Source organism: Austrofundulus limnaeus, unplaced genomic scaffold, assembly GCF_001266775.1.
Source record: "Austrofundulus limnaeus strain Quisiro unplaced genomic scaffold, Austrofundulus_limnaeus-1.0 Scaffold13, whole genome shotgun sequence".
In the NCBI taxonomy this organism is placed as follows: Eukaryota; Metazoa; Chordata; class Actinopteri; order Cyprinodontiformes; family Rivulidae; genus Austrofundulus; species Austrofundulus limnaeus.
Window position 1 is genome coordinate 1,980,584 of NW_013952415.1, and position 13,901 is coordinate 1,994,484.

Here is a 13,901-nt window from a genome sequence, read left to right on the forward strand (position 1 = left end):
CTTATCCATTCTAGTCGCTAGCTTCTCCAATGCTAATGTCTGCTTATCCATGCTAGTCGCTAGCCTCTCCAATGCTAACTTCTGCTTATCCATTCTAGTCCCTAGCTTCTCCAATGCTAATGTCAGCTTATCCATTCTAGTCACTAGCTTCTCCGATGCTAAAGCCTGCTTATCCATGCTAGTTGCTAGCCTCTACGATGCTAATGCCTGCTTATCCATGCTAGACACTAGCCTCTCCATTGCTAATGTCAGCTTATCCATGCTAGTCGCTAGCCTCTTCAATGCTAATGTCAGCTTATCCATGCTAATCGCTAGCCTCTCCAATGCTAACTTCTGCTTATCCATGCTAGTCGCTAACTTCTCCATTGCTAATGTCATCTTATCAATTCCAGTCACTAGCTTCTCCAATGCTAATGTCGGCTTATCCATGCTAGTCGCTAGCTTCTCCAATGTTAACTTCTGCTTATCCATGCTAGTCGCCAGCCTCTCCAGTGCTAATGTCATCTTATCCATTCTAGTCGCCAGCCTCTCCAATGCTAATGCCAACTTATCCATGGTAGTGGCTACCCTCTTTACTGCTAAAACAAATGTATAGTCTCCTTCTCATTTGCCTGGCCTATCATTAATCAGATCAATAGCTGTTTTAGGAATAGACATAGCCTCTTGCTACAAGGATGTAGCAGCCACTGGGTGTGTAATCATCTTAATTTTGGCCTTCATACTGCGCCATAGAGCACAAACACACAACGATGACAGCTTCCTAATTATCAACAGATGAGGAGAAACATTCACAGAGGTCATGCAAAGTTGTCTCTCCCAGAGCTGTGGGAGCTCCTGCACACAACTCCATGCTTCACCTCTGTCACAATATTTGTTTTTCTGTTCAGGAGCAGCGGCGGATCTTGGAGCAGGGGATCACCGGACCTGAAGGACACGTGTTGAGCCATCCTGAGGAGGTGAGGTGAAGAGGAAGTGGTTTATCTGTAGAAACGTTTCACTTCAACCAGTTACAGCTCCGAACGAAAGGGAAGACTTTTCTTTAAAGCTGTTAAAAATCATCTTCTGATGGGTTATTTTTTTACAAAATGGATGAAAATGTTTCTATTTTTGATGTGATAACAATAAGAGCTCCTCCTTTTACATAGATATCTAACTTATGATGCCAAAACAAAGGATTGGATTTTTCATCAGGACATCTGGTAGAAAAATAACACATTGTGTTTTGAGTTAAAACCTGTTTTTCTTCTAAAACCTTCCCCTCTTTTCTTTTATCTCATTCTTTGAGCTGTGTTACTCAGGGCCCAAAGGGAGGAAGCAGAAAAAGTCACCTCATTAAACTTTTGGTTGCTCAGATCTTGCTGAGATTAATGATGTTATTTTTAATGTTTTAATCTAAAAGGTGAAGAAAACCATCTGGTTAAACAAAGAAAAACAAAACATACAAAAGGAACATGAGTTAAAGAAGCCAGAATGTTATTTTTTTCTTTCTGAAAAAGTTTCTAAAGTGTTTCACCTTGTGTTTTGTTGCTATGGATGGAGAACAAATTCAAAAGCAGTAAATAATGAATAAAAGTGTGTTTTTACTTTATTTGTGGAAATACACACTTCTGTAGAGATTTGTTTTTTTCTTGACTCATAGGCTCCTTTTGAAGACCAGCAACCGGATTTTTCACAAGCAAATCATGTTTTGAACATAAACATTTTCAGATTTTGATATTTTTGTATATATATATTGATATCAGGTTTTGATATTTTTAATTATTCCAGGATTTTTCTAAAAAATACTTATTTAAAGCTAATTTTATGACGTACTTTGGGTTTACAGTAGTAGTTACTAATGTTTCTAAATAAACCCTGTTACCCCAAGTTAATGCATATGTTTTGAAGGAGAGTTCTGTAGAAAGCTGATGATCAAAATATATCTTAGTGGTTGTAGATAGTTTTTTTGAATTACCTCTATTGGTAGAATTTGTTTATTTCTGCCTAAATTGAGTGTTTTTGTTCACTTACATCTGTTAATTTAATTAGAAAAGCCTAGAAGTATATTTTTCTGCAATACATAAAAATCTCTGTTTTTGGTATTTAATCATGAGTACACAGACTTTCTATCCTGAGCATAAGTATAGAAACATAGTTGGTTAGAAGCGCTTGACATAGTTTACCCCGTAGGTAAAAAAAATATAAAGGTTGGATTTTTAGTTAAATTCCTTCATAAAACTTTGTTCACCAGGTGGAGGCGGAAGCTGTTAACCGTGCCGTGACCGTAGCCAATCAGACTAACTGTCCGCTCTACGTTACCAAGGTGATGAGCAAGAGCGCTGCTGACATCATCGCTCAGGCGAGGAAGAAGGGTGAGATGATTAAACATAATGTTTTGAGTTTTTACATTTCCCGTGTGACTCAGAAGTTCTAGTCAGGTTTGTTTCCATGTCGTGTTTTTGGTCTCTTCTTGATCTAACTCTGGTCAGGTTTCGGTTCTCGACTTCATTTCTTTCTGTTTTACTGGTAGAATGTTGCCAGTTTTGTTGGTATTTATGAATCGGACCGTCAGCATTGCTCATGGAGTTCCGCAAGGATCAATCCTCAGTCCATTTTTGTTTCATTTGAATTAGCGTCTACCAGTTTTTTTTATTTTGTTAGACAGAACAACATTTCTCTTCTATGCTGATGATACACAGTTATATTTATAGTTTCTGCCAAGCCAACTGAAACATTTAACTGTTTAAAATCAAATACTGCTTGTCAGGGAACTTATTATTTATGAATCGGACCATCAGCGTTGCTCATGGAGTTCCACAAGGATCAATCCTCAGTCCATTTTTGTTCAATTTGTATTAGTGTCCACCTGTTCTTCTTTATTAGGCAAAACAACATTTCTCTTCTATGCTGACGATACACATTTGTATTTATAGTTTCTGTCAAGCCAACTGAAACTTTTAACTGTTTAAAATCAAACAMTGCTCGTCAGAGAACTTCTAAATCGTGAATTTTTTTGCCAGATCCTGAGCCTTTGGAAAAATAAACGTATTATTTTATTGATTCATCTGCTTGTATCAATCATCATTCAATTGAACCGTACATATGAAATGATTGAAATGCACTTTCTGCATTGCTACCTCTTCTGTCGATGAATGTCTCATTGATTACAGTCCAGAAGAACCATTTAGTTTGAGAATAAAGTTCTCCTTGTCAAACTAAAAATAAATGTTTAATGATCATTACGATCCGACTCTAATGGACTTACAGGTACTGTGGTCTACGGAGAGCCCATCACTGCTAGCCTGGGAACAGACGGTTCTCACTACTGGAGCAAGAACTGGGCCAAAGCAGCGGCTTACGTCACTTCCCCTCCCCTGAGTCCTGACCCGACCACACCGGACTATCTCAACTCCCTGCTGTCTTGGTAAAAGTTTGATCCAAACCCAAAACGTTTGTCTGAGGAGCTCAAGTGAAACGTCTACGTTTTGATGTTCGCTCCTCCCTTTACAGTGGTGACCTGCAGGTGACAGGAAGTGCGCACTGTCCCTTTAATACCGCCCAGCGTGCCGTGGGGAAAGACGACTTCACTTTAATCCCCGAGGGGGTCAACGGCACCGAGGAGAGGATGTCTATCATCTGGGACAAATGTGTGGTACGTATTTATGCAGGTAAAAAAGGCGGGAGAAGACCGTCATCAACACTCACTCAGCTCCGACTCGCTCCAGGTGACGGGTAAGATGGACGAAAACCAGTTTGTGGCCGTGACCAGCACCAACGCCGCCAAGATTTTCAACCTGTACCCCCGCAAGGGCCGTATCGCCGTGGGTTCGGACGCGGACCTGGTCCTCTGGGACCCGGACATCACAAAGATCATTTCTGCCAAGAGCCACAACTCGGTACGATCCTTTAATCTGATTGTGAACTTGAGGTGAATTCTTTAAGAATGTCCGTCTGAGTGGCTTGTTAGTTGGGATGACTTCTGGACAGGGTGTGGGCCTCTCGCAGTCTCAAGGGGCGATGTCATTCACAAAAGCTGCCAGTGAACGGAAACATATCGTCTGATTGTTAGCAGACCAGTCATCTGCTTATTTATTCCTGTGTACGTTCATTTTGAGTGTTGTGAATAGGTAGCCTACTTACCTTTGTCTTATTCTTACTCTTACCTTTAAGTTTGGAGCTGGCCCGGTCCTTTTCTGTTTTTTAATTTTGGTTTCTTGTTTTTCATTCTATGGGAGAAATGTGCTCATTTCGAATGTGCGTGTGTTTACATGTGAGTCATGGGATAGCTTAGCAAACCGGTGATCTCATGTTGCGTTATAGTTTGCCAGATTGCCGTGACCTCAGCTTTAGCTTCAGTAGCTTTTCAGAGAAAACAGCTAAAACTGGTCACAAACCAAAAAAAGGAGAAGGAAAAAAAAAACACCCAAACTACTTTAATAAACCAATCATCCTCATCTTTTGGCATGAAAATTGACGACCCATCAGCTCATCTCTACTCCCTTTGACACAGTTAGCTTTTTTATTAGATTTCGAGCATTGGGGACTCTTTGAAAAAGCTTTTACAAGTAGCTTTACCCCCACTTATTCTGGTTATTTTACATGATACAGTCCATGCTCAAGTCCAACAATGTTCCACTGCTGTTTTTCAGATAATACATGAGCCAGAGTTCACAAATCTGGTCTTACATCACCCTGGTGATCCATCATGAGCATGTGAACCACTGTATCCCTTTGAAGCTACTTTTTTATGGTTCCACTGTCAGTGAGTTGATTCTGGTCTTAGGAGGGAGAAGCAGCTGTAATAAAACATCACAGAAGCATAAAAAACATCAAACAGGAAGTCTACATCCTAAAGCAGAGACTGCAGATCAGTTTTAGAAACAGGAGTCTTGTGGGAAGATCTGATCTGTCTTAGTTTGACATCACTACGTCTCCTCTTCTCCGCAGACTGTGGAGTACAACATCTTTGAGGGCTTGGAGGTCCGTGGAGGTCCCCTCGTGGTTATCAGCCAGGGGAAGATCGTCTTGGAGGAGGGGACCCTCCATGTCACTGAGGGCTCGGGACGTTTTGTGGCTCGAAAGCCTTTCCCTGATTACGTCTACAAGAGGATAAAAGCTCGCAGCAGGGTAGAGTTTCACCTTCACTGTTGAGACATGTGGTGATGTAGTGTGTAGCCTGACTGTACTCATCCATCATTGGTCCAACCATCCATCTGTTCATCCATCCATCCATTCAGCCATCTGTCCGTCCATCCATCCGTTCATCCATCCATCCATCTGTTTATCCAACCACTAAGTTGAAACAGAAATTATACGTTTATTCAAAAATTAGATCCAATCTGACGAAACAGAAATTATACGTTTATTCAAAAATTAGATCCAATCTAACATCTTCTGTTTCAAATATCTATCTTCATGCCATTATACTCTCAACCATGTCGTACTGTTTACCTGTTCGGTCTCTTACAACAAATGAAATCTTAGAACCCATAGTTAGGCTCTACAACAGGGCCTACAAAATTCATAAAAAACTTCCTGGTTGGACTCATCACTGTACAGTTCTTTCATTGTCTGATGCCTTGACTTTTCAGAATTATGTTTTGTATAGTGGTATTAATTTATATTTTCAGATCTTCCAAGGTGCCAATTATGGAACTCTCTGTGCATTGCTGCCCAAATCAAATTCTGGAAGTGGTCATTCAACTAGATCTGTTACAAAAGGACAACTGATATTACCAACTTTAAAAAACTGTTACGGCCAGAGGTCTTTCTTCTATGTTTATACCAAAGCATGGAATGACATTCCTCAAAACATAAAGTCCATTTCTAAACTACAGCCCTTTAAGAACAATCTTGTCTGCCATCTACTGGACACTTTCTGTTGTGCTCATATTTAGTCGTCCTATTTTGCAAATGCTGCCTTTTTGAAATTTGGTATGCTTGTTTGTCTTTGTGTCTATAGTGTAATAATAATGATGTGATTGTGATGCTGTAATTCTGAGTGTTTTATGTGCTGCAGAACAGGAACCTGCTGTAAAAATCAAGCCTGACTCAGCATAATTGGTGTTTTACCTGCWGTAAAACACCAATTACACCAATTATGCTGAGTCAGGCTTGATTTTTAATAATCTTTTCCTGTTAAATAAATCAAATCAAAATTATCCATCCGTCCATCCATCTGTTCATCCATCCATCATTGGTCCGTCCATCCACTCATCCACCCATCCATCCTTCCATCCATCCATCATTGGTCCATTCATCCACTCATCTATCCAGCCACTCATCCATCCATCCATCCATCCATCTGTTCATCCATCCATCCATCCATCCATCCATCCATCTGTTCATCCATCCATCCATCTGTTCATCCATCCATCCATCCATCCATCCATCCATCCATCCATCCATCCATCCATCTATCCGTCCATCTATCCATCCATCCATCCATCCATCCTCTTTAACTGTTAGACCCACCTCTTGCGGTCTCATGTGAGAGGCAGAGGACACCCTGGACATGTCTCCAGTCTATTGTAGGGTCACATAAAGACAATCATTCACACTTTCTCTTACACTGAGGAACAACTTTATCATTTAGTCTAAAACACATGTTTTGGTCAGGAAACCAGAGTTTGGTCAGGAAATCAGAATACTTAGAGAAAACCCACATGTGCACAAAGAGAAAACACAAACTCCACCCAGAACGGCCCCAGGTCAGGAGGCAAACCTGCAGCTTCCTCACTGAGACTGAACAGCTCTAACCAGTGTGTCACAAAGTGTTGAACTTCAGATTGATAGTTCAAACCTGCTGCGTCTCATTTCCCACAATGCAGCTGGCCGAGCTGAGGGGCGTACCCCGGGGGCTGTACGATGGGCCGGTCTGCGAGGTGTCYGTCACTCCTAAAGCCATGACTCCCGCTTCCTCTGCCAAGACCTCACCTGCCAAACAACCCAACCAGCCTGTCCGCAACCTGCACCAGTCTGGTTTCAGCCTGTCTGGTCAGTCTCACCCTGAAACTCAAAAGAATGAAGTTAAAAACTGTTACAGTTTTTCTGTTCCGTCGCTGAACTCCTCTTTCCTTTTCTCTCGCACAGGTGCTCAGGTCGACGACAACGTTCCCCGCAGGAACACCCAGCGCATCGTGGCTCCTCCGGGCGGCCGGGCCAACATCACCAGCCTGGGTTAGAGCTCCGCCCCCCTGTTTCCAACCTGCTGAGGAGGAAAGGCACGAATCAAAGGATGGCGTTCAGCAGCCGAGCAGGTCGACAGGAAACGCCACAACATCCGGGGCGAATCGAAGCCTTTTCTTCAGGCTCCAGCTTTTGGTCGAACACTTCCTCCTTTGCAGTTTTTCCCTCACATCCCTCCAAACCCGACTCCTATTGGACACAACTAGAAACAAAACAAACAAACAAACAATAAGTTCTGCCTCATGATGGGAAAAAAAGAGAAACATAACACCGCTTTTTGTGCACTTTTAATTGAATATTTGTTTGGTTTTATTGGACTTGTTTTATTTGTCTTTTGATGTTTGCTGTTGTTTTTATTGAGGGTTCAGGCGAGTCTAAAATTATTTACACAGCTAAAGGGATAGTTCARATGYTTTGAAGTAGGGTTTTATGGAAAAGTTATAAATAATTATTTCAATTACCTGCTCTAAACAGCTTTTTATATGAAGAAACTGGRTTTATTTTAGATTTAGTGACCAGTCGGGTCAGAATAAATTTTATTTCTCCAAAAAGAGGTTGTTCAGAGAGTTATCTAAAACAGGTAAGATACTACCGTTTCATATAACCCCACTTTAAAAAAAATCTGAGCTGTCTTTTTAGGAGAATAAGACGGTGTTTATGAAGAATGTTTTAATGTATTTTTTGGGTACAAATTATGTGATTTTTTTTCTTATTCTTTTGTTTTAAAAAAGCCAAGTGCAAACTTGTTTAATAATTAAAATAGTCTTATAATTTAGCAGTCAGGTCAATAATCCTTTGACTTGGCTGCATTTTTACTGTTTCTAATCAGTATTTGATGAGTTCCTGCTGCCTTAAGAGTTGAAATGTTTCAAACAATCCCTCATTATGATTTGAGCTCTTAAGGTGGGAAAGTCCTGAGTCTGGTGGAGAACTTTAGGAAACCGCGGGAGCTTCGGCAGCTTCGTTTTTTTTTTTTTTCAGTTTTAGCTCATAAAAAAGTAGCAGAACTTGTCATGTTTGCTGACAGCACGGTCAAACTGAGCCTTTCCTTGCCTTAATGTCCGTTCTTGTTCTTTCACGAGTGCAGGGAAGGTGCCATTCACTACTCAGCTGCTGTTTTTTTTTATTTTAATTTTATTWTTTTTTTGTTTAACTTGCATTCCTGAATCAAAAAGGTCCAGATTTCTCGACTGACAGCTGCAGAAGCGTCCGACATCCGTCCGTTCGCAAACCCAACGCGACCGCTTCGTTCCCGTCGGGGACCCCCTCCTTTCCTACTCTTTATGTGCCTGAACCCACAGAAGTTGTATCGATAGTCTGATTTGTTTTCTTCCTTTTGTTTTCTTTTTTTTTAATTTTTTATTGTATTTTTCGGAGGTAACTGAAGGATGTAAGATAAAAAAAAGATGTAAAATAGCCAGGATAAACCGATTCAAAGGTGCCAGATTTTTGTGCTTTCACAAGGCCTCATCAGGAGATAGAGCCTCAGTAAAGCTGAAAAAAAAAAGCTTGATAGCTTGAAATGTACTTTATGTTTTAGAGTTTTTACCTTGTTGTCRAACTGCTTTTTAGTGTTATTCTGTAACTATATAGGTGCCTGAAGGCTGAGCACTATGATTTCTGCTTGAAAGTAGACCTGATCTAATCTTAGTATTTAACTTGTGTGGTGTTGATGTGAGAGGGATGGGACAGCAGACTGGTTTATACTAAAAAAAACTGAGTTTTTATTGTTTTTAACACATTTCAGCTTCTGTTAAAGAGACTTTCTGGGTTTTAAGTTCACTTTTTCCCTCCAAGACTCAAACCTGAAGCCAAATCTTTACCGTTTTACCAACTTTTTTTGTATTTGACCCTTAAAATTGTTCACATTTCTACCTGCAGACATGAAACATAGGTGAAATCTGTCATTGTTACAAATGTTTTTATGTATTTAAATAATCCGAAGCGAGGATAATGTAGCAAACTGAACAAAAAGTTCATGTTTCAGCTGCTGTTTTTGTTTATTTTTTATCTTATTTATCCAAGTTGGCATCAGTTTAATTGTTTTAAAGACATATTTTATGTTCAAGTTAGTCTTTTTTTTTTTTTTTTTTTTGAAGCGGTTTCACTTTTCATCCAAGGAGCTTAAAGTGCCTGTGACATGCCTCTCCATCGAATACAAGAAGTCAAAGAAAACACATTTTTATGTAAGAAACTTYGCATTAAACATGCGATTTTACCCATTTTGTCACATAAATGACATATTTTGTTTTGSACTTGGCTCGGCCAAAGTGTAACAGGAAGTGACATCATGGGGAACTTTTTAAGAAAGAAAACTCTGGTCTTTGTTTCTCTCTTTGACAGTGACAAATTAATCTAAAGAAACATCAGATTCTTCTCAACAATCTGTGTCGTTAGCTGTTTTATCAATGATTTGTTCCACGCAGATGTTCCCCTTTGACATCACTTCCTGTTCCYTCACATGCAAATATCTCWAYAACKGTTCATCTCAGCAGCGAGATATTATTTTTGCAATATGCTATTAATGTTGTCTTTCTAATAATGCTTTTATATTTATTTTTAAAATGTCATGTCACAGACACTTTACTGCAGTCAAACTTGAAAAGAAGCTAGTTTTGGAGCTGTGAGCCTTAAAACTGCACCCAAATCACGCTGCCTCCTGACGTTTCAACTCGTTCAGGAAAGTGTTTAATTGAATTCCCAGTCGTGTAAATGTTCATTCATGAAACACAAATCACCAAACGTGAGTTAACGAATGCTTACATTTAAAAATAAATCAGAAAAAAGCTCCATAAATTGACCAAACAAAGAGCCTAATGACCCTCAGGAGGGAGGGGAGAGTTGGTTTTAAAGCATCGGTTAGAACTGATGAAGGCGACTCGGCTGAGAAGTAAAACTCTCAAAAAAAAAAAAAAAGAAATTATTTGTCTTTAAAAACAACTAAATCCTCTGGGTGTTGGAGTCCCGGCTGAGTCTGCCCCCCCTGCCCGTGTTGGATTATCTTGGAGGGAAAAAGAGGCTTGAGGTCCACCGTCTCTAACGCAGTTTGGCAGCGAGTCGCTCCTCTTTTTCTTCCTTTTCTTTGCTTGTTTCTGGCTGTTGCCTTGGCAATGAACCACTCTTGCTTTTTTTTTTAAATATATTTTTTCCCTGTTTGTCATGGCAACACTCGTTAGACGGTTAGGTTGCCATTAACAACTGGTCTCGACTCTTAAGCTATGACAAAAATCCCATTTCCCTTTCTCTTTTTATTATTCTGTTACGGTGCAGCGACACAGTCCTCCTTTAAAAATKGGATTTGATAAAACTCAGTCTCCAGGTGATGTTAGAAAATAAACACGGTCAGGCTGTGAGTCCCAYGCCCCCCGGTCGACACACACTTCCCCCCTCCCTTGATGCTCTTGTCGGCTTGGATGCTTTTTCTACACCATATTATGCTAACAATATAAGAGTGACGTGTACGTACACAACACTGCAGACTGACAGGTTCTTCCTGCTGTTCTGAGGCTGTTGATGCTGTTGAACACCCTCCCCCCACCACCACACACCCCCACCCCTCCTCTCTGTGAGCTTTTTCCCTTTTGTGAAAGTGAAACTGTGTGATGGTGTTTGTCTCGGTGGCTGTGGGGTTTCTGGGATGCTTGCTTGCTATAAAAAAAATAAAAACTGTAAGATTTCATGAATGGTGATGTAAAAATAAACAAGGACTTCAAGTGATAAAATAAATAATTAAAAAATGGACATGCACACTGTTGTGATTGAAGTTACACACACTAAAAACTGCTGGGTTGTTTTGATGATWCGGTGATCGGGTCGTTCGTCACAAGTTTTAGACCTGAGCGGACCTCTGCTTTACGATGTAATAAATAAAGGTAAGATGGTTGAAACAACCTATAAGAATACATTTAAACAGGCTGGATTTATCAACAACCATACATTTGCACCAAACAGTTCGGTTTCCTATAAAAGCATTAGTTGGCTAGCTGATGCTAATAGAAGTTAGCGCCAGCTAGCCAGCACCAAATCAAGTTGTTTTTCTTTTTYTTTTATTTTTTTTTACCGCATCTCATTTGTAGCTAGAGCGGCAATCTTTTGCATATAATTATTTTCCATGGTTTTCTCATAAGAACATATTCATGAGAAAACTATAGAAAAAAAATTATATGCTGAAAATGGCCGCTCTCGGCGTCCATAAGCAGCTGTAGTTCAACAAATTGGTGATTTTGATCCAAGTTTTATGTAGAAAACTTAACCCAGTATGTTTAAAACATTGTTCTCTTTTAAATCTGCTTCCACGTAATCTTTGCTACTTTTAGCTTTTATTTACTGTTGCTGTTAGCCAGCCTTTTGCTACATTTAGCCTGTAGCTACTTTTAACTTTTTTTTGTTCCTTTTAGTTTTTAGCCATTATGTTTGATTCTTTGTCTTTTAACAAGCTTCCTACTTGTTGCATTAAGCCAGCCTTTTGTTACATTTAGCAACCCTTTTAGCTTTTCWACATTTTTTCCTGCTTTTAGCTTTATGCAAGTATTTTGCCTGTTTTAGCTTTTCTGCTTGTTCAACTTTTCGCAAGCCTTCGGCTAATTTTTGGTTTTAGCCAGCTTTTTCATGTTTAGCCAGCCTTTTACTAGCTTTTGGCAATGCTTTTATGCTTTTAGATTTATGTCAGCAGTTTCACACTTTTAGCTTTTAGCCAGTATTTTTCTTCTTTAAACATTTAGCCACTTTTAACTTTAAGCCAGAATTTTTCAAGTTTTAGGTTTTTGCCTGTATTTTCCCTATTTAACTATTAACAAGCCTACTTTTAGCCCTTTTTTGCATTTAGCCAACATTTTACTACATTTAGCTTTTACCAACCTTTTTGTTACTTTTAGCTTTATGTTGCCATTTTGCCACTTTTAGCTTTTAGCTAATATTTTGCTTATTTAACTTTTACCAAATCTTGTGCTACTTTTTGCTGTTAACAACCTTTTGTTACGTTTAGTTTTATGTCAACAGTTGCCCCTTTTAACTTTTAGCAAGTCTTCTGCTACTTTTTGCTTTTTAATCTGTTTTTTTTTTCATTCAGCCAGGCCTTTTACAACATTCAGCTTTTAGAAACCATGTTGTTACTTTTAGCTTTCAGCCAATATTTTCCTTTAAATTCTACTTGATGCTTTGAACCATCATTTTCTTAGTTTTAGCTTCGAGCTAGGCTTTTTATGCTTTTAGCTGGGTAGTACTACTTGACTTAAATGTTATGATAACTTTAAGTAGAAATGTGCAACTTTTGGGCTTTTATCTAGTGTTTTGATTCACTTTGTAAAGTTAGCATCGGTTTTTGATTTAGCTTTTCCCACACATGCTCTGTCTGCTCAAAAATAGGTAAATTAATTTTGATTTTCAGATCAAATTAAATTAAATTAATTTTATTTTCAGAGTCCAGCTTGCACTTTATTGATTTGGTTTTGAACCGGTACTGACTTTTTGGTTTTGAGGTTTCTGCTTGTCAAACTGATGTCTTTTCAGCGTTTTGTTTTAGATCTCTTCGGTTTCCACGCAGAGGAATCTAAATTATGCAGCTTCTGTTTTTGTTGGACATTCCCACGAGTCTTTTTAATAAAGTGGACATGATGTAGCTGTGTCAGCTCGTAGTTTGTTTCCCATGTGTCCTACAAGCCTGGACTGATTATCTTATTTTAACACACGGTTCATCCATGAAGGTTAAAAACATTTCATCTAATTTAACTCAAGCTTGTCTCAGCAGACTTGTGACAAAATCTAGGGATTCTTTAAATGTCTGACACCAGGTGGCAGCGTTGTCTTGTTGTTTGATCGTCCTCTTTTCCTTCTGATGTTGGAAATTCATGTTGCCACAGCAGCTGCTTGGTGTGGAAAGAAAATCCACCCGTGCTGTGAACTAATAGCCTACTTTCATTGCTAAAGGCCTAATCTGAAGCTCGCAGAATCTGTTGAGTGAGTTAGTTTTGAAGCTGCAGCWCTGTGAACGTCAGCTCTTCTTGTAATCTTTTGAAGTGGTCTTGATCAATAGTTCTCCAGACGTCCTGAAAGATTTTTCTTTGGACTTTAGCTGCTTTTTTACTCATTTTCAGCTAATCTGAAGTTTTTTTTTTAGGAATGTGACTCTTTCAGGCATTAAAAAAGTGTTTTATTTTTCCAAACAGAACAGAAAACTTAAAAAGTAAGTGGTTTAAACTTTGATGTTTCGATCTTTGTTATCAGCAGCAGTTCTTTATCTGAATCGATGGAAGGTACCAAAGATGACGCTTTGATGGATGTTAAACAAACTCTTTGTTTTTGTAAAAGAACAGTTTAAACACAGAGGAATCGGTGTATTTCACCACAATGACCTCTAGTGGTGGTATATTTTTATTTTTTAAAGACTCAGTCCATTATTGTCTACTATACAGAACACTGAGCAGCATTAGAGACACAGTGTCAATCTCAGAAATGTTTCTGTTTTAATTTCTTACAWATATTCACACATCATTATTCATCCGTCCATCTTCTTCCTCTTATCCGGGCTCGGGTCTCGGGGGCAGCAGCCTAAGCAGAGAGACCCAGACTTCCCACTCTCCACCCACGTGGGCCAGCTCCTCTGGGGGAATCCCAAGGCGTTCCCAGGCTGAGAAACATAGTCCCTCCAGTGTGTCCTGGGTCTTCCTCTGGGYCTCCTCCCAGTGGGACGTGCCTGGAACACCTCACCAGGGAGGCGTCCAGGAGGCATCCTAACC

The 13,901-nt window shown here is 39.5% G+C and overlaps 1 protein-coding gene across 1 annotated transcript in view; it reads left to right on the plus strand.

Annotated features, from left to right (window-relative positions):
- Nucleotides 1-10,844, plus strand: part of dpysl2b (dihydropyrimidinase like 2b) — a gene marked incomplete at its 5' end in the record, with an annotated part of 14,958 nt that extends 4,114 nt beyond the window's left edge. The window contains 8 exon segments of the mRNA XM_014002447.1: nucleotides 888-956; nucleotides 2,231-2,351; nucleotides 3,247-3,403; nucleotides 3,490-3,631; nucleotides 3,705-3,875; nucleotides 4,927-5,106; nucleotides 6,810-6,975; nucleotides 7,072-10,844. Coding sequence (XP_013857901.1) covers nucleotides 888-956; nucleotides 2,231-2,351; nucleotides 3,247-3,403; nucleotides 3,490-3,631; nucleotides 3,705-3,875; nucleotides 4,927-5,106; nucleotides 6,810-6,975; nucleotides 7,072-7,163 — 1,098 coding nt within the window.
- Nucleotides 10,845-13,901: the final 3,057 nt, after the last annotated feature.